The sequence below is a fragment of the Gorilla gorilla genome, chromosome 8 (genome assembly GCF_029281585.2).
Source record: "Gorilla gorilla gorilla isolate KB3781 chromosome 8, NHGRI_mGorGor1-v2.1_pri, whole genome shotgun sequence".
Lineage (NCBI taxonomy): Eukaryota > Metazoa > Chordata > Mammalia > Primates > Hominidae > Gorilla > Gorilla gorilla.
The window spans coordinates 65,655,020-65,680,545 of record NC_073232.2 but is presented as its reverse complement, the minus strand read 5'-3'; the positions used below and the strand labels follow the sequence as shown (position 1 = coordinate 65,680,545).

Below are 25,526 nucleotides of genomic sequence, written 5' to 3'. Positions count from 1 at the left end.
ATCCCAACACTTTGGGAGGCCGAGGCAGGCGGATCACGAGGTCAGGAGTTCGAGACCATCGTGGCTAACACGGTGAAACCACGTCTCTACTAAAAATACAAAAAATTAGCCAGGTGTGGTGGCAGGCACCTGTAGTCCCAGCTACCTGAGAGGCTGAGGCAGGAAAATGGTGTGAATCCGGGAGGCAGAGCTTGCAGTGAGCAGATATCACGCCACTGCACTCCAGCTGGGGTGACAGAGCAAAACATCGTCCAAAAAAAAAAATAAAAATAAAAATGAAAAAGAGGTGCCATGTGTACAAAAATCAATGCATATTTATGAACTTTATTTCAAATATATTTTCACACATTTTATCTAAATACATAATACAGAAGCCTGTGTGACTTGGGCAATGTGGCCAGGAGGGCCTGAGACTAACACATCCACCTCGGCAAAAGGACACAAAATATGTCTTATGGTCAGAAAAATCAACATCTTGTGTATTTACTTAGTTTATGAAAGTACTGAAAATGCTATTATTAGCTGAATTTGTGATTTCCTTTTGAAATTCTGAGTTATCCTTATTTTTCCCATTTTGTTTTTGCACCAAGAAGACTGCAGTCAAATAAAACAGATACTACACGCACTCGTCGGGGCAGCCGTACTGCAGAAGCACGTTGATGCACTCCTGGCTGGAGGCCTGCCGGGCGTAGGTCAGCGCTGTGTTCCCGTGGGCATCTTGGGCCATGACGTCCACCCCGTACCAGATCAGGAGCTGCACCAGGACCACATTCCCCTTGCGGCAGGCCAGATGGAGCGCCGTGCAGCCGTCTCCCTCCCCACAGGTCTCGTTCACCTCCTCACGGGAGCCATGTGCCAGCAGCAGGATGGCTGTCCCCAGGTCCTCATCAGCGGTGGCCCGCAGCAGGCGCTGGCCCAGGGACAACTCAGCGCAGGGTAGTGGGGCCAGAAAGAGCTTCTCCTCATATTTGGAACGGATCCACCGTTCCTTCTCTTCCCTCGTGGACTTTACTGAGGGTTTTGTCTGCCCCTGGCTGCTCCCTTCCCAGATGCTGTTGGCTAGGTCATTGCCAATAGATAACATAACCTTCCTGAGCTCAACTGGCCAGTCATCCAAGTCCAGAGATCGCACACGGGAAAGGCGGGTGCCCAGACTGCGGTGGATTCCTGAGCATTCAATACACATGAGGACTCCCAAGTTCAAACTGGCCCACTTAGGATTCTGGGTCTCACAGTCCACACAGTGGGAGTTCCCACGCATGTTTTGGATCGACTGCAGGGCCATGGCCTCGCTCTGGCTGGTCAGCTGGGATTTGCTTTTACTACTCTCGCATGACTGCAGGCTGGCCAGGATCTGGCTCTGGATGGCTTGGACCCAGGCATCCCGCTCCTCATACATCGTGGCTTCAAAGTGCCACGTTTGGCCAGTGGCAGACACAATCATAAAGTTGTTGGTGCTTTTCTTCTTTAGGTGTTTCTTTTTATTGGCATGAGGAGAAGGGGGCGGGTTGAGCTTGGGGCTGGTGGTGCTGGAGATACTGGGGCTGAAGCACATGGAGTCACCCAGCCCGGTGTCCACGTCCTTGGATAGGCCATTGCTTTTAGAGCTGGAGATGGGTGCGCAGGCCGATGTGGCTAGGGATGGCCACTTTCCCGGGACTTTGATGGTAGATGTCCGAAGGTCAATCTCTTTTTTATGAATATTCTTCATATAATCACCTAAGCTTGAATAATAGGTGAGCATGCCATTGGAACACAGGGTGACATATTTCTTTTTCCATGTCTTCAGCCATTTCCCACTTCGCTTTAAGAGCATGCCCTGTTTAATGGGGATGGCTCTGCCGCTCCCGATGGTGTCAGCATGATTCTCCGGGGCTTTCCTCTCTTTGTCTGGGTCACTCCCTTTCTCAGATGTAAACAGGTTGGACGCGCATGGACTGCTTGCAAACGGGCGTGGGTGTGTTGGCAGTGGGAGGAACACTGAACTGAAGGTCCTCCTGGCTGGTGCTGGGAGTCGATGGAATGGAGGAGGAATAGTTATTTAAACTCCCACCTCCATTTCTTTTCTTGGTAATGTGCACGGTGGAAACCTGTGTGGAACAGGAGGAATGGCTTCAAAAATTGGGTAGTGGCTTGCAGGGTCCTATAGACAGCTCACAATTACCTTTTAAAAAGATACATTTTCTGGGCCAGGCATGGTGGCTCACACCTGTAATCACAGCACTTTGGGAGGCCAAGGTGGGTGGATCACGAGGTCAGGAGTTCAAGACCACCCTGGCCAACATGGTGAAACCCTGTCTTTACAAAAAAAAAAAAAAGAAAAAAAAATAGCTGGGCATGGTGGCACATGCCTGTAATTCCAGTTACTCAGGAGGCTGAGGCAGGAGAATTGCTTGAACAGGGACCTGGGAGGCAGAGCCTGCAGTGAGCCAAGATCGCACAATTGCACTCCAGCCTGGGCTACAGAAAGAGAGTCCATCAAAAAAAAAAAAAAAAAAAGATACATTTTCTGTTGTTTGGATAGTATATTTACTCATACTAGCTCACTAACTAAACAGAGCTGCAAATCAGTTCTCACTCCAGCACATTCTTTTCACAACACTTAAGATGACTAAATGCAACATGAAATGGGGAAGATTTAAAAAAAGATGGCTTTGACTTCAGCATGAAACAGATACAAGTGTACGATGAAAATACAACCTCAATAAAAGTGCCACTTACCGCAAATGAGTGTAACTGTTCATCAAGTGTCCTCAAAGATCTATCTGCGTCTCTATAAAATAAGAAAGCGCATTACTTCAAAAACTGTTAATATCTTAGTATAATATTTGTTTAGTAAAATACTGCCTCCTGTGTGCTTTGGTGTTTACTTTACCAAAGCAGTTTTTACGAATTCTTCTCCTGGATCCTGACTTGCAGAGGGTTTCCTGACTTCTTCTTTCTCAGCACATCATGGCCTGTACCATGAAGTCTTTTATATGATAACCAGTCAGAAATGCCCGTGAGTATTGACTCTCCCTAACAGGCCATGGCAATAAACCAAACATATTTTCACTCTTCTAACCACACATTGAAACACAAGAATGTTCTACAAAGCAGTAGTAGTAAACTTTAATAAATGTAAATGTGATTCAGGGTTTCCTAGCTTCCTTTCTCTTTAGTTCTCTGTAGTACACTCTCATGATGTATTTATGTACTTTCTGTTGTTTGAATGACAAACTCATCTGCCTTTTTAAGAGGCCAGTCTTTGATGAACTTTAAACTTTGTAAAACTAATGCATTGTGCCTATGTACAAACCAGTGGTTCTCCAAATGTGCTCTGTGGACCTCTCGGGATCCCGAAGACCCCTTCCAGAAGGCCTAAGAGGTCATAACTGTTCTTTTTTTTTTTTTTTTTTTTTTTTTGAGACCAAGTTTTACTCTTGTTGCCCAGGCTGGAGTGCAATGGTGCGATCTCGGCTCATGGCAACCTTCGCCTCCCAGGTTCAAGTGATTCTCCTACCCCAGCCTCCCAAGTAGCAGGGATTACAGGCACCTGCCACCACTCCTGGCTAAGTTTTGTATTTTTAGTAGAGATGTGGTTTCACCATGTTGGCCAGGCTGGTCTTGAACTCCTAACCTCAGGTGATCCGCTTGCCTTGGCCTCCCAAAGTGCTGGGATTACAGGCCTGAGCCACTGTGCCTGGCCAACACTGTTCTGAATCATACTAATTAAACCTGAGAAAGCTGATGAAAAATTTTAAAAATTTGTGAAAGTAATACAAAGTCATTGCCTGCTTTTTCATTGACACTTGCCATGATTGTATAAAAGCAAAAGTGGGTACAATGGCTGGTTTCTCAGCATAAATCAAGGCAGTGGTACCAATTACATTAGTAGTCATTCTATTCTTCACTGTCCCCTACAGGTAAAAAACATAGCCTGAATTTCTTAAGAATGTCTTTGATGAAGCAGTAAAAATTAATGTTGTTAAATCTTGACATGTCTCTAATATTCTGAATAAGTGGAAAGTTAACCAGAAGCGCTTTTTTTTTGTTCTTAAAGAATCCGTGATTTAACTGTGAACTGAAAAATCACTTTTTTCACAGAACATCATTTTCATTTAAAAGTACAACTGGGCCAGCGCAGTGGCTCACGCCTGTAAAATCCCAGCACTTTGAGAGGCCAAAGCAGGCAGATGGCTTGAGCTCCTTCAGGAGTTTGAGACCAGCCTAGGCAACATAACGAAACCCTGTCACTATCAAACATATAAGAAAATTAGCCTGGCATGGTGCCACACATCTGTGGGCCCAGCTACACAGGAGCCTGAGGTGAGAGGATTGCTTGAGCTGAGATCATGCCAATGCACTCCAGCCAAGTGACAGAGTGAAACTCGGTCTAAAAAACCAGTTCAACTATCATTCTCAAAAATAAATGAAGTGAGAGGTTGTCACTTCAAGGGAAATATGTATTTGTTCCCAATGATAAAATTTAAGCTTTCCTGTGGACTTTGAAAAACTTGTTCCTTCTACTGTAGGCTTGGCAGCTTTTCAATACTTAAAGGCGTGTTAAAGTAAGATTGGTGGTTAAACTAAAAGTGATTTTTGACACAATAAAACATAAACCAATATATTCCAAGTAACTAATGCATGATATTATAAATGCAAGTATGGAGCAAAAGATCCATTTACTGTGCAAGAAAGATCAATGAGTACTCATGGAATAAATTTATTAATATGTAAAATGCCACCGTAACTAATTTAAGAAACCACCACTTGTGAAGTTTTGATTTAGTGTTAACAAATACCCACAACTGTCTGAAAACTTTAAAAATACACCTTCTACCAACTACATATTTGCATGAGGTTAGGTCATCTTATTGCTTCTTTTTTTCTTTTTTTGAGACAGAGTCTCTCTCTGTCACCCAGGCTGGGGTGCAATGGTGAGATCTCGGCTCACTGCAACCTCCACCTCCCAGGCTCAAGCGATTCTCCTGCCTCAGCCTCCCAAGTAACTGGGACTACAGGCATGCACCACCACGCCCAGCCATTTTTTGTACTTTCAGTAGAGGCGGGTTTTACCATGATGGTCGGGCTGGTCTCAAACTCCTGACCTCAAGTGATCCACCCACCTCGGCCTCCCAAAATGCTGGGATTACAGGTGTGAACCACTGCACCCCACCAGCTTATTGCTTTTTTTGTTTGTTTGTTTAGACAGAGTCTTGCTCTGTCACCCAGGCTGCAGTGCAATGGCACGATCTCAGCTCTCTGCAACCTCCGCCTCCCAAGTTCAAGCGGTTCTCCTGCCTCAGCCTCCAGAATAGGTGGGACTACAGATGCATGCCACCATGCCCAGCTAAGTTTTTGTATTTTTAGTAGAGACGGGGTTTCGCCGTGTTAGCCAGGATGGTCCCGATCTCCTGACCTTGTGATCCGCCCGCCTCAGCCTCCCAAAGTGCTGGGATTACAGGTGTGAGCCACCGTGCCCAGCCTCTTATTGCTTCTTTAAAGAAAATTGCAAAGAAAGCTCTAGAGAATCCATTTGTCTCCTATTAAGCTCAACATGAGAGACTTTAAATAATATAAATACATGAAACACTTTTTACTCAACTTTTTGTTGTAGAAAAGTTATTTTTCAATGAAAAATTTCTGTTAACAATACTGTTCTCAAGGAATATTTTCTGTTGTTATAACCTGGGTCATGGGTTACTACTGACATCTAGTTGGTAGAGGCCATGAATACTGCTAAACTCTCTGCAATGCACAAGACAGTCCTCACAACAAAGCATTATCTAGCCCATAATATCAACAGTGGTAAGGCTGTGAAATCTAAACTAAAAATAGATTTTGAAAAAATTTCAATTGTGTAATTCTACCACACTAAATATCAATATAATCAATATAAACACATACTCTTTGAGATTCTCAATCATTTAAGAATTATGAGAGTCTTAAGGAACAAACAAAATACAAATAATTTGCTTCGATATTTTAGTAGGCACAATACAGCTTATGATGTCTAGAGCTGTGACCTAACACTGAGCTTGATATCTTGCAAAGTAATTAGCTAGAATAACAAGACAGGTTTCTAAAAAGCTCACCTTTGTGTGATATGATGAGGTATCTCCAAGGTCACACTGTGGAAGGAAAAAAAATTCATAACAATAGATGTTATCATTTGTTAGGCCTGAAGACATTTTTTAAAAGGGGGGCAGAGGAAACTCTCCTAGTGGCCCTGAAATTCAAATCTTCTAGTTCAGAACAGTACCATAAGGGCACTTTGTTTTCATTTCTTTGTTTTTTACAAAAATATGAGAACCAAAATGCAAGGAAATATGCCGTTAGAAGACGCGTTTCTGTTGGTGATTACAATATATAAATAATAACAGATTTCCCTGTTATATGCTTTTCTACCCACGAAACCTTTCGTCCCATGCGATTTATTTTATATATTTATTTATTTTTTGACCCAGAGTCTGTCTCTCTTGCTCAGACTGGACTGCAGTGGTGCCATCTTGACTCCTCACAACCTCCACCACCCAGGTTCAAGCGATTCTCATGCCTCAGCCTCCCAAGAAGCTGGGACTACAAGTTTGCGCCACTATGCCCAGATAATTTTTTTTTTGGGTGGGGGGGTGGATGGAGTTTCGCTCTTGTTGCCCAGGCTGGAGTGCAATGGTGTGATCTCAACTCACCACAACCTCTGCCTCCCGGGTTCAAGAGATTCTCCTGCCTCAGCCTCCCAAGTGGCTGGGATTACAGGCATGTGCCACCACGCCCAGCTAATTTTGTACAGTGAGGCTCAAAACAGTTAACTGAGGGAAGGCAAATCTCAATTCTACAAATAGGTCTACACAATATTAGCACTTTTTAAAAAGCCTGTAACATTAGCATGTAAGATGGATATGTCTATAGTGCTTCAAGTAGTTTTCATCTCTGAAATAATTTTAAAATCACAGAATTTAAAGTTACATGCTGGAAAGGACCAATGACCTTATGTGACATTTAATTCAACACTCGTTTTACAGATCAGGGAAACAGACCTTAAAACTGAATTGCCCAAGGTCCCACCAAATAGGAGCAGTTTCTCGTCCTAAACTCAAATTAAGCAGTGGCTCTCAAACTTTGCTGCACATTAAAATCGCCTGAGAAGCTTTAATATCTGCCTCATCTTCAACATGAGACATTTTAATTTAATTAGTATTGGGTATGGCTTTGGGCATCAAGGTTCTTGGTAAACGTTTCCCAGGTGATTTCAATCAGCAGCAAAGTTTGGAATGATTGAGCTGGGGTGAAAATCAGAATCTTCTGGGATGCTTTTCTTCACAGAAAGATGCCTCACATCCATCCCGATTTTCCTAAAAGGCTTCTCAGTGCCTAGAGATAGAGGGAAAATGGAGATGGGAAGATACATGTGTTTGCAGACTTGTATTTTGAAAAAAACCTTGCATAAGTGATCTCAGCGAGTTCCACCTATCCCACTGACAACAGTGCACTACTGATTCATGATAAAACATTTTTCAAAATATCTTCTTGAAGCCAATTTGCCCTACTAATTTGTTCAATAACTTTATTTCACCAATAGTGAATACACCAAATGATTATTTCTCAAACTTGCTGGTGGCAAATTAAAACTTACTATACTCTCAAAAGTAGACTTCTAAAAAGTAGAATAATGAGGAAAAAAGCACAAAATTTGTTTCAGCAAAATTAATCTTCAAAGCTGCTTTTGAATTATATGCTAACATATCAAAATCTTTGGAACTCAGAAGAAGCCAGGGACTCTAGTCAAAGTAATTTTTGTGTATGTGTGCTCAAAGATTTAAGAGACTTGGCTGACTACAGACATTTAGTGATTACTCAATAGGTCCCAAAGCTCAGGACTTGAGACAGAGTTTGAGTCCAGTTCTTGTTCGAAACACAATTTCCTCTCAACTATTGTTAAAAGGGAGGGAGGAAAGTGACATTATTATGAGTGTAAACTTGCCACTCTTAATTGAAGTAAAAGTTATTGACAATTGAATTAGTTAAAAAGGCTAGTGCATTTGAAACAAAATTGTTTATAAGCTAGTTATGTTTACAGAATGAAAAGTTAAATTAAAGATAAAGACATTAATATTCTAAATTAGCACTTTCCAAACTGTGTTCTAAAAATCAAGACTAATAACCCAAGGAGATGAGAATAATGTACACTGGACGGCCCCTGTGAAGCTGGTGGTGGTGTTGGTTGTTGTTCCTTTTAAAATAAACTTCATCTCAGGGTGCTCTCAAAGTGCATCTTTGTGGCCCACGAGGTGCTCATGCACAATGGGAGAAATTCAAATGCAGATACACTGTGGTGCCAGAAGAAGAAAAGCTGTTCCTTCTTCCAAGGATAATGCCCAAAGTAGTGCACACTGATTTGGGCCTATGATGCATTGAAAAACTAAGTTTCCACAAAAAACATTCAATAAAGGGAACCTATCCTTCTCACTGTGTTCCACATTGTCTAAAGGCATAAAGGCATCAAAAAGATACACTGTTTCTGGGATTGCTTCTTTGCTAACTGATTTTTCCTTCCACTACGACGTCTAAGATTAAAAGAGAAACTGATACTTAATATTGAGAATCTGGATATCAATATATGGTTGACTCCAATTTCTTAAACTGATTGCTGAAGAGGACAACCAAATGGCTGAAATAATTTTAGAATAAAGGAATCTGTCCCTCGGCAGCATAGTTGTACTCACGATATTATTGTCATTGTAAGATAATGCTGGCTGGCTGTGCTGTCATCAAGGAATATTGTCGAACATGAGCTGTATTGTTGACTGAAACGCTCAGTAGATACCTGAAGGGGAAGGGAAGTGTAAGTCAAACTTATCAAAGTGTATTTTTTTTCTCAGTTAAAATGTCAAATGACAAAGCACTAAGATATGTCTTACACTCCATGAACTGCCTGAGTGTGGTATCATGTGCACTCTATAGAAAACCCATTGGAGGCTCTCAACTTCCAGAGATGATGTTTAAGATATGGGTTATAAAATGCTGCCCTTAATATGGTACCTGTCACCAAACCTAACAAGGATTTTATGAATTACCGTTAAAAATAATGGGAAAAGTCGGCTTCGCCGGGCGCGGTGGCTCACACCTGTAATCCTAGCACTTTGGGAGGTGGAGGCGGGCGGATCACGAGGTCAAGAGATCGAGACCATCCTGGATAACATGGTGAAACCCCGTCTCTACTAAAAATACAAAAAATTAGCCGGGCATGGTAGCAGGCCCCTGTAGTCCCAGCTACTCGAGAGGCTGTAACAGGAGAATGGGGTGAACCCAGGAGGCGGAGCTTGCAGTGAGCCGAGTTCGCGCCACTGCACTCCAGGCCGGGAGACAAAGTGAGACTCCGTCTCAAAAAAAAAAAAAAAAAAAAAAAAAAGTTCAAAATAAGATTTCATTTTTTTCTACAGCAATAAAAAGCAGCCGAGAATTTCTATTAATTAATTAATTAATTAATTTATTTATTTATTTTTGAGACGGAGTCTCGCTCTGTCGCCCAGGCTGGAGTGCAGTGGCGCGATCTCGGCTCACTGCCAGCTCTGCCTCCCGGGTTCACGCCATTCTTCTGACTCATCCTCCTGAGTAGCTGGGACTACAGGTGCCCGCCATCATGCCCGGCTAACTTTTTGTATTTTTAGTAGAGACGGGGTTTCACCGTGTTAGCCAGGATGGTCTCGATCTCCTCACCTCGCCATCTGCCTGCCTCAGCCTCCCAAAGTACTGGGATTACAGGCGTGAGCCACGGCGCCCAGCCCTTCTATTATTTATTTACTACGATAAAATGTAATGTATTAAATAATCCTGCTACAAGAGCATTTTATTGCAGTGAATACAAGACTAATGCATTTACTAAATTGCTAATCCTAAATGTATTATTTCAGGTGATATTGTTACAAAAGAAGTGTTTCAGATTCAGAGGCTCTGTGTGCCAGGGCTGCTAGGCCACCAACAAGTGAGGAAGCCATAGGTTTCTCTAGTCCTATTTTCTTATGTGGAGGATAAAAAGAGTATCACTTAAATATTCTCTCACACCCTGAAAACAAATGACAACTTAAAAAATCTAACTTTCACTTCATGTTTAAATAAGACTGCCAAGACATGACTCAAATGAGACTCTCGGAGAATACTTTGCATTCACTTCAAAACTTGATCAATTTCATTCTATAAATCATCTGACCTGCACCTAGCCATTTTCCTGCTCTACCCCTGCTCTCTGCCTAGAATACTGCTTTTCTCTTTCCTTGCTTCAGCAAGCTCGACTCCATCTACCCTCTTGGATCTCTTTGTCAGCAGCCACACCAAAAAATGTATTTTTATACACTAATCAGTTGAATTCACCACTGCTTACAAGATGCTAATTCCTGCAGAGTATTCCCCTCGTGAGAAAGTATGCCTCTCCATAAGAGTAAGGGAGGGCCCTTACTCTTCCTACCTCCAGCTGCTGAGCATAGAGTTTTGAGTAAATCCAAAACTTCAACAAGTGTTTGACAATTCAGTTATCATTTGGAAGGTAAGTCTTACTACATTTAATTACAGCAAAAACACTACTAACAGTTTACTGTTTATAGGTATTATTTAAGGTAGTCACAAAATAGAAACAAATAATCTAACGTCAGTCAGCATAAATGAGAGTAAGAAATTTTACAATATTTAAAAAGAAATGGAAGGGGTTACTTAGTAGTTTTAAGGTTTAATGACAAAAACTAGAAAATAATCGTACCTAGTAATTTAGTAAGTCAAAACCAAAGCCTTACCATCAAAGGTGCAGTACCCATTGGATGCGGATGCCCACGCACTGACTTCTTCTGCTGTACCTGCTGCCTCTCATTTTAACCCATTAAAAATACTAAAGTTGTTTTCCTTGTAGACATCTTTCACCTCCTTGGTTAGGTCTATTCCGAAGTATTTTATGTTATTTTAGTTAATTTTTTCAGCTATCAGAAAAGGGGTTGAGTTCTTGGTTTGATTCTAAGCTTGGTCACTTCTGGGGTATAACAGAGCTACTGATTTGTGTACATTAATTTTGTCTCCTGAAACTTTGCTGAATTCATTTATCGGTTCTAGGAGCTTTTTGGAGGAGTCTTTAGGGTTTCCTAGGTATATGATCATATCATCATCAAACAGCAACAGTTTGACTTCCTCTTTACTGATCTGCATGCCTTTTATTGTTTTCTCTTGTGTGATTGCTCTGGCTAGGCCTTCCAGTAGTATGTTGAATACAAGTGGTGAGAGTGGGCATCCTTGTCTTGTTCCAGTTCTCGGGGGGAATGCTTTCAACTTTTCCCCCTTTCAGTATTACGTTGGTTGTGGGTTTGTCATAGATGGCTTTTATTACATTGAGCTATATGACCCTTGTATGCTGATTTTGCTGAGGGTTTTAATCATAAAAGGATGCTGCCTTTTGTCAAATGCTTTTTCTGCCTCTGTTAAGATGATCATGTGATTTTTTGTTTTTAATTCTGTTTATGTGGTGTATCACATTTATTGACTTGTGTATGTTAATCCATCCCTGCATCCCTGGTATGAAACCCATTTGATCATGGTGGATTATCTTTTTTTTTTTTGAGATGGAGTCTCGCTCTGTTGCCCAGGCTGGAGTATGCAATGCGGTGATCTTGGCTCACTGCAACCTCTGCCTCCCAGGTTCAAGCGATTCTCCTGCCTCAGCCACCTGAGTAGATGGGATTACAGGTGAGCGCCACCACGCCCGGCTAACTTTTGTATTTTTAGTAGAGATGGGGTTTCACCATGTTGGCCAGGCTGGTCTCGAACTCCTGACCTCATGATCTGCCCGCCTCAGCCTCCCAAAGTGCTGGGATTCCAGGTGTGAGCCACCGTGCCTGGCCAGATTATCTTTTTGATATGCCGTTGGGAACTACAAAACGTTGCTGAATGAAGTCATGGACACAAACAAATGGAAAGACACCCCATGCTCATGAATGGGTAGAATGAATATTGTGAAAATGACCGTACTGCCAAAAGCAATCTACAAATTCAATGCAATTCCCATCAAAATACCACCATCCTTCTTCACAGAACTAGAAAAAACCTGAAATTTATATGGACCAAACAAGAACCAGCATAGCCAAAACAAAACTAAGCAAAAACAACAAATCTGGAGGCATGACATTACCTGATTTCAAACTATACTATAAGGCCATAGTCGCCAAAATAGCACGGTACTGATATAAAAATAGGCACATACACCAATGGAACAGAATAGAGAACCCAGAAATAAACTCAAATACCTATAGCCAACTGATTTTCAACAAAGCCACCTAAAACATAAAGTGAAGAAAGTAAACCCTCTTCAACAAATGGTGCTGGGATAATTGGCAAGCCACATGCGGGAGAAGGAAACTGGATCCTCAACTCTCACCTTACACAAAAATCAACTCGAGATGGATCAAGGACATAAATCTATGACTGAAACCATAAAAGTTCTAGAAGATAACATTGGAAAAACCCGTCTAGACACTGGTTTAGGCAAAGACTTCATGACCAAGAACACAAAAGCAAATGCAACAGAAACAAATAGGTGAGACTTAACTAAAGAGCTTCTGCACAGGAAAAGGAACAATCAGCAGAGTACACAGACAACCACAGAGTGGGAGGAAATCTTCACAGTCTATACATCTGACAAAGGGCTATTATCCAGACTCTATGAGGAACTCAAACAAATTACAATTACAAAAACATGGAACCAGCCCAAATGCCCATCAATCAATGAGCGGATAAAGAAACTGTGATATACATACATATATATATATATATATACATACATATATATATATATATATATATATATATATATATGTATATGAGGAATACCACCTCAGCCATAATAAGGAATAAATTCATGGCATTCCCAGCAACTTGGATGGAAGTAAGACTATTATTCTAAGTGAAATAACTCAGCATGGAAAACCAAATATCATGTTCTCTTTCATATGTGGGAGCTAAGCTATGAGGATGCAAAGCCATAAGAATGATACAATGGACTTTGGGGACTTGGGGGAAAGGCTGGGAGGAGGGTGAGGGATAAAAGACTACAAATTGGGTTCAGTGGATACTGCTCAGGTGATGGGTGCACCTAAATCTCACAAATCATCACTAAAGAACTTAGTCATGTCACCAAATGCCACCTGTTCCCCCAGAAACCTATGGAAATAATAAATAAATAAATAAAGTACAGCATTTTTCTCAGCAAACATAAAATAAAACAAAGACTAAAGTTCATATTTTTCACTCTCCTTTTGGGCAGGACAAATTTTAGATAGGTTTTTAAAGAATTAGTAACTTTTTTCCTTTTTCTGAGACAGGGTCTCCCTTTGTTGCCCAGGCTGGAGTGCAGTGGTGCAATTATAGTTAACTGCAGCCTCAAACTCCTGAGCTCAGGCGATCCTCTGCCTCAGCCTCCTGAGTAGGTAATACGAAAGGCGCATGCCACCAGGCCTGGCTAATTTGTTATTTAACCTTTTTGTAGACATGAGGTCTTGCTATGTTGACCAGGCTAAAAATGAACAAATCTTAATTAACTTAAATATTTCTAACACTTTGGGCATTCAGGAAAACAGCTCCATCTATGTTGTGAAGTAATGGGAAGCACATGGCAGTGGATAAACTTTGAATGAAAATATTAAATAAGGCCTTAGGAGAAAAGTGTAATATGCTTATTATAGATACATTAATTTAAAAAATTTTCTGGCTTTAATATCATTATACTCAAATTAGACTTTGATTTAAACATAGGTCCTAAATTTGGATTAAATATAATAGATTGACCACAAATTTATTTCGTCTCCCTCTGGAAGCCTCGTTAGTCATAAAATAAAGGTTACACCCATGACCAGCACAGAAGGTTGACAGAGATAATTTTTAATAAATGCTGAGACATAAAAAGTAGATAAAGGAGTGGTAAATAACACAGAAACACAACTTTGGTGCCTACAGAAAGTGACTGGAACAGAAGTGAGCCAGTTTGTCTTGCAGAACTAAAGGCAGGTTGTGAACTTACAGGCAAATGGCACTTTGGAAAGTAGGGTAAAACGTGAAAAAAAAAGCCAGCAAGGTCAGTTGCAAATCTCTAACTAGAGCCCAAGTCCATCTGTCCTTCCATCTGACAAGAAACTTAGATGTGTGTTCTCTGGATATATCAAACCTTAGAATTTCTGGCTCAGAGATACCATGGCTTAAACCTGAGATATAAAGAAAACTGTACACCAAAAATGGAGCTCCAACTTTCTTCGCTAACTCTGCTTTTCCTTTCCAGGCCTGCTTTTACTTTCCAGGCAGAAAATTGGGAGATCCTTCTCAGAAGAAACTGAAATGTCTTCAATAAAGATCCCCAGATAATACACTGAGGTCTCCCAAATGAAAAGCTAGTCAGGCTTCTAAGGCCTCACACTGAGTGCTATCAGTTAACAGAAATCCTGCTTCTAAATAAAGCAGGCCAGGGACCACCCCACATTGGAGGGAAGCCTCCAAGAAAAGAGATCAAAACAATAGAAAAAAGGAATTGATAGGACCAGTCAAAATCAGGAGCAAAACTTAAAAAAAAATCTTAAAACACTCTCAAAAAATATAAAATTCAATAGAAATAGTAGAGGATAAAGTCACTGAATATCCCAGAACTAGAATAAAAAGACAAACTGAAAAAAATAGAAGGGGAAAAATTAAAAATCAATGCAGGCGTACTGGTCTAAGCAGCCTAGCATCTGAATAACAAGACTATCAGTAAAAAAGGAACAGAGAAAACAAAAAATTCTCAAGAAGAGATAGTCTGCAGGTTTAGTAGCCTCAATAAAATGAAAAGATCCCCAACAAGCTGTTATAAAATTTCAGAACCTTAGAGAGAGAGATTCTAAAAAGCTTCCGCAGATAACTAAAACCTGGTTGTAAATAACATATTACACACCGGCAATAGATTCAAGAACAACACTGTAATAAGAGCACAACTGCAAAATGTCTTCAGAACCATACAATTTAGATTCAACCTAGAGGTGTACTCTCTATCAAAGAGGAGGGATTTTAACATCTCCACCCAGGAAAATGTGTTCAAGTACAACTAGAGACGATAACAGGACAGAAGGAAACACAGAATCTAGGACTCAGGCGATCCCACACAAGACAGCAGTTACGTGAGATCCCAAAAGACTTTAACGAGTTAGCCCAGAAAAGCAGACATCGAGCATATCTAGGGAAACCCACGCTATATTGAACTAGGATGACAAAAGGCCAAAGAAAGTTGCCCCCCACACACACATAAAAAGGAACAGATGTGTTTTTGCAGATGGAAAATATCTTTGAAAGGCATGTGATAAATGCTACAATACTTGGGGGAAAAACAGCTGTTAGAAAACAGGCAAATGAATATAGTCAGAAAATTAGCTTCATGCTAAAAAATAATGGATGTGAAAGCAAACAGAGCACCCAGAGCCTACTTAACGATATTTGGATAGATAAACTAACATAGGCTAGGAAAAAAGAAGACCCAGGAGAATTGCAGAAGTGCTCAGATTTCAGAACTGTTTCAGAGACAGGATGAAGGACATGGAATGCAGAGGCACAGTGAAAACACCATATGACTTAGCAGTGAATAATATTTGCAGAGTCATAATCATGTAAATATTACTGATTTAATTAAAAAGTGTGCTACAATTGGAAGAAACACAGGGAGAAACATAAGATCATGGTGTAGCGGGGAAGGTATGCTTTTACCTGCTGTGATAGAAAGTCAATAGACAGTGCTGGCAATTAACTATTGTATTTTTGTTCTTTCATTAAAAATAAGATTAAATATTTAAGGCACTTTTTTTTTTTTTTTTTTTTTTTGAGACAGAGTTTCGCTCTGTCGCCCAGGCTGGAGTGCAATGGCGCGATCTTGGCTCACTGCAACCTCCGCCTCCTGGGTTCAAGTGATTCTTCTGCCTCAGCCTCCTGAGTAGCTGAGATTACAGGCATGCACTACCACGCCTGGCTACTTTTGTATTTTTAGTAGATACAGAATTTCATCATGTTGGTCAGGGTTGTCTCAAACTCCTGACCTCAGATGATCAGCCTGCCTCGGCCTCCTAAAGTGCTGTGATTACAGACGTTAGCCACCATGCCCAGCCGTAAGGCAGATCTTTTGAACCAGACTATTGAAATTTAACTTAAATGTCAGAAATCTTTAAAAGGTGGACACGCTAAGCTAAACACTTTTCTGGATAAATTTAATACTCAGGAAAATAGAAGAGATTTAGAAAATCCACAAAAAGAGGTCCATGCTACCACCACCAGGTCCACATTGTAATTTAAAGAAATCAAGAGAGACATCCTTTTATGTCGAACTATCAATTTCTTAACTATTTGAGTGTTTACTTACATGGTTTGTACAGTTGCTTCTTCTTATTTCTACAACTAAGAATAAAAAAAAAAACCTGGTCACTTCTGATACAAATACCATAAAATAAAAGTAGTTGTTAACATCTTACTGATTACTCCTATGTAAAAATGAGACAAAATTCCATTTAAAAAATAATTTTCAATAATTTATAATTTAAATTATCTGGCATGATTAATTTCATAAGTCAAATCTAAAAACTTAGTTTTTCATTTAGTTTACTTTTTGTTTCTATTACATACAAATGAAAGAATCCTCATGTACAAAAGAAAAGGGTAAAAAAATTCGGCCAGATGAAAAATTTAGCTAATAAAAAGTTTAACTGTTGCATATATGAGCCATGATCCATTAGTATCCTCTCATTCTGCATTTACACATAGCTTACTTTAATTATCAGACTCTAAGAGCTAACAGCTCTAAGAACTACTTCCTGACCAGACACGTATCTCTAGATGCAACAGAATCCCTGTAAGCATCTTGAACCACACAGTGGTTATCTACTAATAAGTCACTAAAAACAAATCAAAATTAAAAAACGGTCTTTACACAACTGGAAAGTAATGTATCTTAATTTTTTTTTTTTTTTTTTGAGATGGAGTCTCACTCTGTCACCTAGGCTCGAGTGCAGTGGTGGGATCTCAGCTCACTGCAACCTCTGCCTCCCAGGTTCAAGCAATTCTTCAGCCTTAGCCTCCTGACTAGCTGGGACTACAGGCATGTGCCACCATGGCTAGCTGATTGTTTTTTGTATTTTTAGTAGAGACAGAGTTACACTGTGTAAGCCAGGATGGTCTTGATCTCCTAACCTTGTGATCCACCCACCTCAGCCTCCCAAAGAGCTGGGATTACAGGTGTAAGCCACAGAGCCTGGGCTAAATTTTGATGTTTAAAATGAGTATACAAACCTAATTGGACATGGTGTCTGCAGCACAAAAAATCATATTTTTCCTCTAAAAAGAGGCCAGAATAATAAAAGCCCCAAGAGGGACTTGGGCCATGCTTTGTTTCCTACACTGCCTCTGCCTTTGATGCTGGAAGGGCCTTGTAGGCAAAAGTTCCTACCAGCGAAGAGTGAGGGACATGGAATAGCTTTTCTTTTACTGCTTCCATGCTGTCTAGGTGTGAGAAGCCCATGGCTCTGGAAGGAACTGGGAAATACAATTCTGATATGTTTTGGATATGTTGCCCCTCCAAGTCTCATGTTAACATGTGACCCTTAATGTTGGAGACAGGGCCTACTGGGAGGTGTTTGGGTAATGGCAGTGGATTCCTTATGAATGGCTTGGTCCCATCCTCATGGGAATAAGCAAATTCTCATTATGGTAATTTAAAAGACTGTGGTACTGGCCAGGTGCGGAGGCTGAAGCCTGTAATCCCAGCACTTTGGGAGGCTGAAGCAGGTAGATCACTTGAGGTCAGGAGTTTCAGACCAGCCTGGCTAACATGGTGAAACCCTGTCTCTACCAAAAATACAGAAATTAGCCAGGTGTTATGGTGCCCACCTATAGTCCCAACTACTCGGGAGGCTGAGGCAGGAGAATTGCTTGAACCTGGGAGATGGAGGTTGTAGTGAGCCAAGATCGTGCCATTGCACTCCAGCCTGGGCAACAGAGTGAGACTCCATTTCAAAAAAAAAAAAAAAAAAAGAGTGTGTGGTACCTTCCCCCTTCCCCTCTCTCCTCCCTCTTTCACCGTGTGGAACCACCTGCTTCCCCTTTGCCTTTTATCATGATTGTAAGTTTGCTGAGGCCCTCACCAGAAGCAGATGTTAAAGCCATGTTTGTACAGCCTGAAAATCTTTGAGCCAATTAAACCTCTTTTTTGTTATAAATTACCCAGCCTTAGGTATCTCTTTATAGTAATGTAAAAAATGAAGACAAATTCTAACCAGAAATAACTGACTCAAGATGGGCAAAGTCTACTCAAACTATAAAAACAAAGGTTACAAACTCCCATGTTTTACTGTGCTGCATTACTTCGCACATTATTATAGAACCCGCACTTGTATTCTTGCTGTTTAAGTCAACTGGAAAACTTGGCTGTGTATGGCTTGTTGGCAAATAAATGAGGATTTAACATAACATTAAGGGAAATAAGCAGGAGTAGGGCATGTTTCAATTTACATTACATCAAATGAAAAAGTTAATAACCTAAAACTTTTGAGTAGCGTGAACTTGGATGTGGTAAATGAATGTGGTCAGAGGACTGTGTAAGAGGAGGCCCAAATCACAGATTCAATCCCTGATGATAAACAACTACGTTTTTTAATTTGTTTAAATGAAAACCAAGCTGAAGCCTAAGTTCTATCATTCATCTTTAAAATGTACTTTTTGGAGCAAGGGAAAAGGGATTATAAATAAAGATAAATCCATTAATTATAAATAAAGATAAATCCAAGAATTATAAAGAGAAATCCATGACTCCTCCATCACATGACAAATTAATTGTGTTGATAAAAAGATGGCAAAATGTATAAACAAAAAGGTTACACGTTTTCACTAACATCATAACAACTAAAGGAAAGTATATCACATATTAAAATAAGACAAGTGAACATGTGAAAAGGTGAAAAATTTAAACCAATATGAGTTTTTCTAAATACTTTCTATAACCTGATCAAACAAGAGCTTTTATTCTTTTTCTTGGCGGAAAAAACAATGTCGTCTCACCATCTGTTTGAGAGTTCCTCTGGAATATTGTGCTTGCCTCTGGATTGGCAGAAGGGTTAAACTCCAAAGCTATATGCATAGAGGAAGAAAAGAAAAAAAGATGTAATCATTGATAAAAATTTATCAACTCGTTTATTCGACTGCTGCATTTAGGCTATTTCACTATCTCTACTTTGATTCTTATCCATTGAAATGAATGTATAGACATAAGATAGAGCCAGGCAAGATGGCACATGCTTGTAGTCCCAGCTACTCAGGAGGCTGAGATGGGAAAATCACTTGAACCCAGGTCAGGAAGTTGAGGCCAACATGAGTAACACAATTACACCTTCCTTTATTAAAAAAAAAAAAAAAAAAAGAAGAGGTAAATTTTGGCTTTGAGTTGTGTAAAATCAACTTCGCATAAAATAAATCAAGAGGGCAGTAAGTTTTAAAAGACAGGTCTATTTTATAGGCAAAATATAAGATGTATTCTAGAGTTTTTAAATTTTTAAAAAAGTAAATTCGTCATATCTGTCACTTTCATTTCATTCTGAGGACACAGAACCTTAGTTCTCTTGAGTAGCTGTCTTCCATAGTCATGTGATATCTCTAAGTTTTCATTTCTTCATTAGCAATACATAGGGAGAACATACACAGGCCTTATTTGTATTGGAAAGGGCCAAGTGAGACATACATAAACTGTGTTGTAATCCTAAAGAATGACAATAAAGAGCCACTTTTGGGCTCTCATCCAACACTACCCATCTACTAACTGCTGTGTAACATCCATCAGGCTTTCCTAACATCACCAAGCAGAGTATAAGTTTACACAAGTACTTACATGCTTTGTGTATAAAAGTACAAACAATTAATTCACATAATGCATTTGTTTATTCTAAAGCAATCCTTAAATATCTTGAAATGTGAAGATAGTACTTCCAAGTTACAAAGTCACACTCATAATGAGTCTTAATTATCCTACCTCTTTAAAAATTAAGAGCCCAACCAAAGTTTAAATAGAAGAGCTATAAGGCATTTTCTCTACAGTAATGAAATCTCTGGCATTTAAATGAAACCAATAAGCCAACTGGATTTAATATGTTTATGATGCAATGTTTTCTATTTTGAAAATTTCAGTTTTTATTCAAGAACCATATTATTACCCAGAATTACTTTTACTTACATTCATCTCTTTGCAAAATTTTAGAGGCAAACCAACTAATTGTTTTCTGTTTTCTACTGGCTCCCATCTCCTGCCTCTACCAACAGTGTAGAGACTAAAAAACTCCAACTTTCTTTCCTTTTTTTTTTTGTGAGACGGAGTCTCGCTCTGTCACCCAGGCTGGAGTGCATTGGTGTGATCTCTGCTCACTGCAACCTCCACCTCCCAGGTCCAAGCAGTTCTCCTGCCTCAGCCTTGTGAGTAGCTGGAACTACAGTCATGCGCCACTACGCCCAGCTAATTTTTGTATTTTTTTTTTTTTAGTAGAGACAGCGTTTCACCATGTTGGCCAGGCTGGTCTCGAACTCCTGACCTCAGGTGATCCGCCTGCCACGGCCTCCCAAAGTGCTGGGATTACAGGCGTGAGCCACCAAGCCCAGCCAAAACTGTAACTTTCTTATCTTTGAACAAGATGCTATTGTCAGGAGGGGAAAGGACAAAGGGGGAGCCACGGCAACAAACACTCTTACAGGGAAGGTCTGACATTTTAACCTGCAATCTTTATATTACACATTAAAAGTCTACATTGACGTTTCATGTGTTTTGAAAGTTTTGACCATGAACCAATCCCCACCTCTCTTTTAGAACAAGGAGGTAAATAAAGTCTGTTAAGTCACCAGAATAAATCTGGAGACACATTTTCTGTTAAAGTAAGAATTTTAAAGTAATCACAGCCTCATAGGTAAACTCCTTTGAGAAACCCCAAACACACACACACAACCATTTTTCTGCAGCCCCGGCTGTGACATTTTACACCTTTCACAATTATTTTAAGCACTCTCCTTTTTTCTTTTTCCTTCTGTGTTCAAATTACAGTTAGAAGAAACTAAGCAGCTTCTATCAAGGTGACTTAAAGCAGCCCATTAAGAATACCATATAGCCTCTCCCGTGGCAACCTCCATTCTGATTTTAAATAAGAAATCCCCAAATATTTGAATAGGAACTGTCCTGAGATTTGGCTACTTTAACAAAGGAAACAATTAGGCACTTATCTGGTTCCTTCACTTAGGTACCATCTGGATAGGTACAAAGAAAAAATAAGATGGGTACTGAAAAGTTGGGATATTTGAGTTTTTATTGAGAAAAGGAAGAGAATAGCTCAAAGAAGCCTAAACAAAGTCCCACAGGATAATAAACAGAGCTACAGACACTGTTGTCTCACCATCTGTTTGAGAGTTCCTCTGGAATATTGTGCTTGACTCTGGATTGGCAGAAAGGTTAAACTCCAAAGCTATATGTATAGAGGGAGAAAAGAAAAAAGATGTAATCATTTATAAAAATTTATCAACTCATTTATTCAACTGCTGCTTATTCGACAAGAGCCATAAATAAATGGTCCCCTGCCAGCCTGGGAGAATGAGATGAGAGAGCAAGAACTGGGCGATTGGGAGGGGAGGCGAAAAGAAACTGACTGGACTCGGTGGGGAAAGACTAAGGGGTGGGAATTCAAGGCAGAGCCAGCTTTTGTTCCTGGCCAGCCCCCGGGAAAGCTGGCTACAAGCAGAAAGGAGCTCGAAGTGGGGGATGCCTCAAAGGGAACCTTGGAGACAGCAGCAGCCAGAGGCAAGCCGAGGGTAGATGGCACCTATCACCTCCTTACCTTCAGGCATCTCCCGGTCACGAACGTGGTGCATGTGGAGGTCCTCACCAACTTCAACAGTCACTTCAGCAGGCTGTACAGCAGCAGCCATGGGCGCTCCTGCCATCCTGTCCCCAGCTCCTGCCTCATAGATCTCAGATTCAGAGGGACACACCGACCCCTGCTGCTGGTCAAACTCGAGGCTGACGCTAGGGTGCACACGACAGGTCAGTATGTTACCCATGGGGCGCCTCTACTGTCTGCCACCACCTGTGCCTCTGCTCACAGCTTTGGCCACGCACTCCCGCTGTCCTAGGCCGAGGCTATGCTGCACTTGCAGAGATGGTCTTCCCGCTCCTCGCCTGCCCACCTCACAGCGCGCCCCGGGCACCAGCCCTGGCCCCGGCCCCGGCCCCGGCCCCGGCTAGGGCTGCGGGCCAAGGCCCGCACCCTGCTGCCTCCCCTGAGTTGACTTGTCTGGGAGGGTGAAGACCAGCCGGCTTATTTAATAGGTTGTGAACCCAACAAGCGCTGAGAGACACAACAACTGCCTGAAGAGAGAACAGACGGAGCTCCTCCCTCTTCTGTAGTCACCTACAGACTGAAGCCCACTGGCCCCAGGTGGGAGCCCAGGCATGTGGCACACAATGCCCCACCCCACACTTCACAGTGCCCTCCCCGACAGCTCACAGTGCCCCACCCTGCCTGCCACCCCTCCCCAACAGCTCAGAATGCCCCTGCCTTGGCTGCCCCACCCTGTGGCTTATGATGCTGCTGCTCTCCTGGCCCCTCGTGCAGTGCCAGTGGGACTAAGGTTTTCATTCATCACCAGCTTCCTGAGATTTTAGTCCTAAGAAAAGCACAGGGTAGTTCATTACTTGAAGCCATCTTCCTCTATGAGTTCTATACAAAGCCTCAGCAGAGTGGGTCCCCTTAGCAACCAAGTTGAACAACTTTTCTTTGCTGACTGAATATAGATACACCTGAATTGTTGACTGCTTTTGTAACTAAACACTCCTCTCCTGTCTTCCAACGAGTGGTCATTTTTGTCCGCAACTTGACCACAGCAATCCCTGGGGCCCTAGCTCTACTCTCAATGGCTGTGTGTTTTGAATGACACCTTAGGACCCATCCTGCCTCCACCTCCTTCTCCATAAAATAGAAACCTAACTTGTCCCTCCAAGCTCTGAAATGCTGAAACTTACCAACTCCCTTTTCTCCCCGCTATTTCTTCCTTCCATGGCAGGGACTTTCAGATTTTCTTTCTTTTACTAACAAGGCACTAAGCATGATTTTCTCATACAAAATCAAGAGCCATAAAGTGGCTTACCACAGTCCTATTTCAATAAAGATGAATACTCGACATCTGGCAAGTAGTGTGTGCCTGACAGTGTCCCCACTGTGCTATGCTCATTTAACCCTCAGAAACAATCCCATGTTACAGATTTTACAGAAATTGTTGAGATGGAGAAGGTAAGTAACCTCCCCAAGGTCACATGACTTCTAAGGGTGGGGCCATAGTTTGATCCCAGGTAGTCTGAATTCCCCAATTGCTTAAGCATGATTATCAGAAAGTATAGCAGTCTGTTTTCACACTGATATAAAGAAATACCTGAAGTTGGGTAATTTTTAAAGGAAAGAGGTTTAATTGACTCAGTTTCACATGGCTGGGGAGGCCTCAGGAAATTCACAATCATGGCAGAGGGGGAAGTCCTTCAGGAAACTTACAATCATGGCAGAAGGGCAGGTCCGACTTACATGGTGGCCGCACAGAGAGTGGGAACATGTGAAGGAGCAACTGTCAAACATGTATAAAACCATCAGATCTCAGCTGGGCATGGTGGCTCACACTTGTAACCCTAGTACTTTGGGAGGCCAAGGCAGGTGGATCAACTGAGGTCAGGAGTTTGAGACCAGCCTAGCTAATGTAGTGAAATCCTGTCTCTACTAAAAATACAAAAATTAGCTGGGTGTGGTGGTGCATGCCTGTAATCCCAGCTACTCAGGAGGCTGAGGCAGGAGAATCACTGGAACTCAAGAGGCAGAGACTGCAGTGAGCCAAGATCGTGCCATGGCACTCCTGCCTGGACAACAGAGCAAGACTCCATCCCAAAAAACAAAACAAAACAAAACCCTATAAGATCTCATGAGGACTTACTGAATATCACAAGAACAGCATGAGGATAACTGACCCCGTGATCCAATCACCTCCCCCTAGGCCCCTCCCTCGACACATCAGGATTATGGGGATTATAATTCATGATGAGATTTGGGTGGGGACATGGCAAAACCATATCAGAAAGTAAAGGTAGAAGTCAAGCTTGGATGGGAAATGACATTGTAGATTATTATTATTATTATTATTATTATTATTATTATTATTATTATTTTGAGATGAAGTTTTGCTCTTGTTGCCCAGTGAAATTGTTTCTCTAATTTCATTTTCAGATTGTGTCTTGTAGATGTATAGAAATACAATTGATAAATGATTCTGACTATTAACCTTTTATGCTTCAACCTTGCTGAACACTAATTTTTTTTTTTTTTTTGAGATGGAGTTTCGTTCTTGTTGCCCAGGCTGGAGTGCAATGGCGTGATCTTGGCTCACTGCAACCTCCACCTCCCGGGCTCAAGTGATTCTCCTGCCTCAGCCTCCCAAGTAGCTGGGATTGCAGGCATGTGTCACCATGCCCGGCTAATTTTGTATTTTTAGTAGAGACGGGGTTTCTCCATGTTGGTCAGGCCCGCCTCAGCCTCCCAAAGTGCTAGGACTACAGGCATGAGCCATCGTGCCCAGCCAGATTCGTATATTTTTAAAAGAATTTTTTTTTACTTTTTATTTTTTTTTTTTGAGACAGAGTCTCACTCTGTTGCCCAGGCAGTGGCACAATCATTGCTCACTGCAACCTCCACCTCCTGGGTCCAAGTGATTCTCATTCAAGTGCCTAAGCCTCCCAAGTAGCTGGGATTACAGGATCCCGCCCCCATGCTCAGCTAATGTTTGTAATTTTAGTAGAGATGGGGTTTCACCATGTTGTTCAGGTTGATCTCGAACCCCTGACCTCAGGTGATCCACCTGCCTTGGCCTCCCAAAGTGCTGGGATTGCAGGCGTGAGCCACCACTCCCGAACAGAACAACATTTTTTTGATGTGGATTTTAAAATGCCTCCCCTTCTTTCAACATTGATTAAGTCCCTTCTACATGCCAGGCACTGTATGTGTGAAATAGTCCCAACTCTCAATGAGTGTAGGCAGATACACAAACAAAGGCTTAAGGAGGTCAGTTTTCTGAGACCAAACTGCTGGACAGTATATGAACCTGGGATACAAACCCACCTCTATTTGACCTCAAATTTGATGCTGGGGTGGTTTTAATTTTATTCTGGGAATTTCAGTCATTCAACCATGAAAAGGTGAAAAGTCTCTGTCAGATGTGCGTGTAGTGGTCTGTATAATAAAGACTGAAGGAAGCAACCAAACCAATTAAGAGACTTTCTCTAAAGGCAGAGTAATGCTAAGGGCAGTGGCAGTGACAAAAGTGGAGGAAAAAGTCTGTGATCATTTGGGAGACAGAATAGGAAGTGCTTGGTCATGAGATGTGAAAGAAGAGGGGAAGTAGAAGGAAAACAGAGCTGCTCAGGCTCTGCTGGGGAAGACTGGGTATGTAGCAGTGCCTTC

At 41.4% G+C, this 25,526-nt stretch overlaps 1 protein-coding gene across 1 annotated transcript; it reads right to left on the bottom strand.

The window, feature by feature from the left end:
- Positions 1 to 304: 304 nt before the first annotated feature.
- LOC129525050 (arf-GAP with GTPase, ANK repeat and PH domain-containing protein 5-like) lies at positions 305 to 22,245 on the bottom strand. Its single transcript, XM_063709742.1, is given in 9 exon segments — positions 305 to 1,928; positions 1,930 to 2,090; positions 2,722 to 2,773; positions 6,078 to 6,113; positions 8,706 to 8,806; positions 16,379 to 16,413; positions 19,066 to 19,134; positions 21,432 to 21,500; positions 21,870 to 22,245. Coding segments are annotated over 9 exon segments (2,058 nt in total). The 5' UTR covers positions 22,093 to 22,245; the 3' UTR covers positions 305 to 616.
- Between the last annotated feature and the right edge of the window lie 3,281 nt (positions 22,246 to 25,526).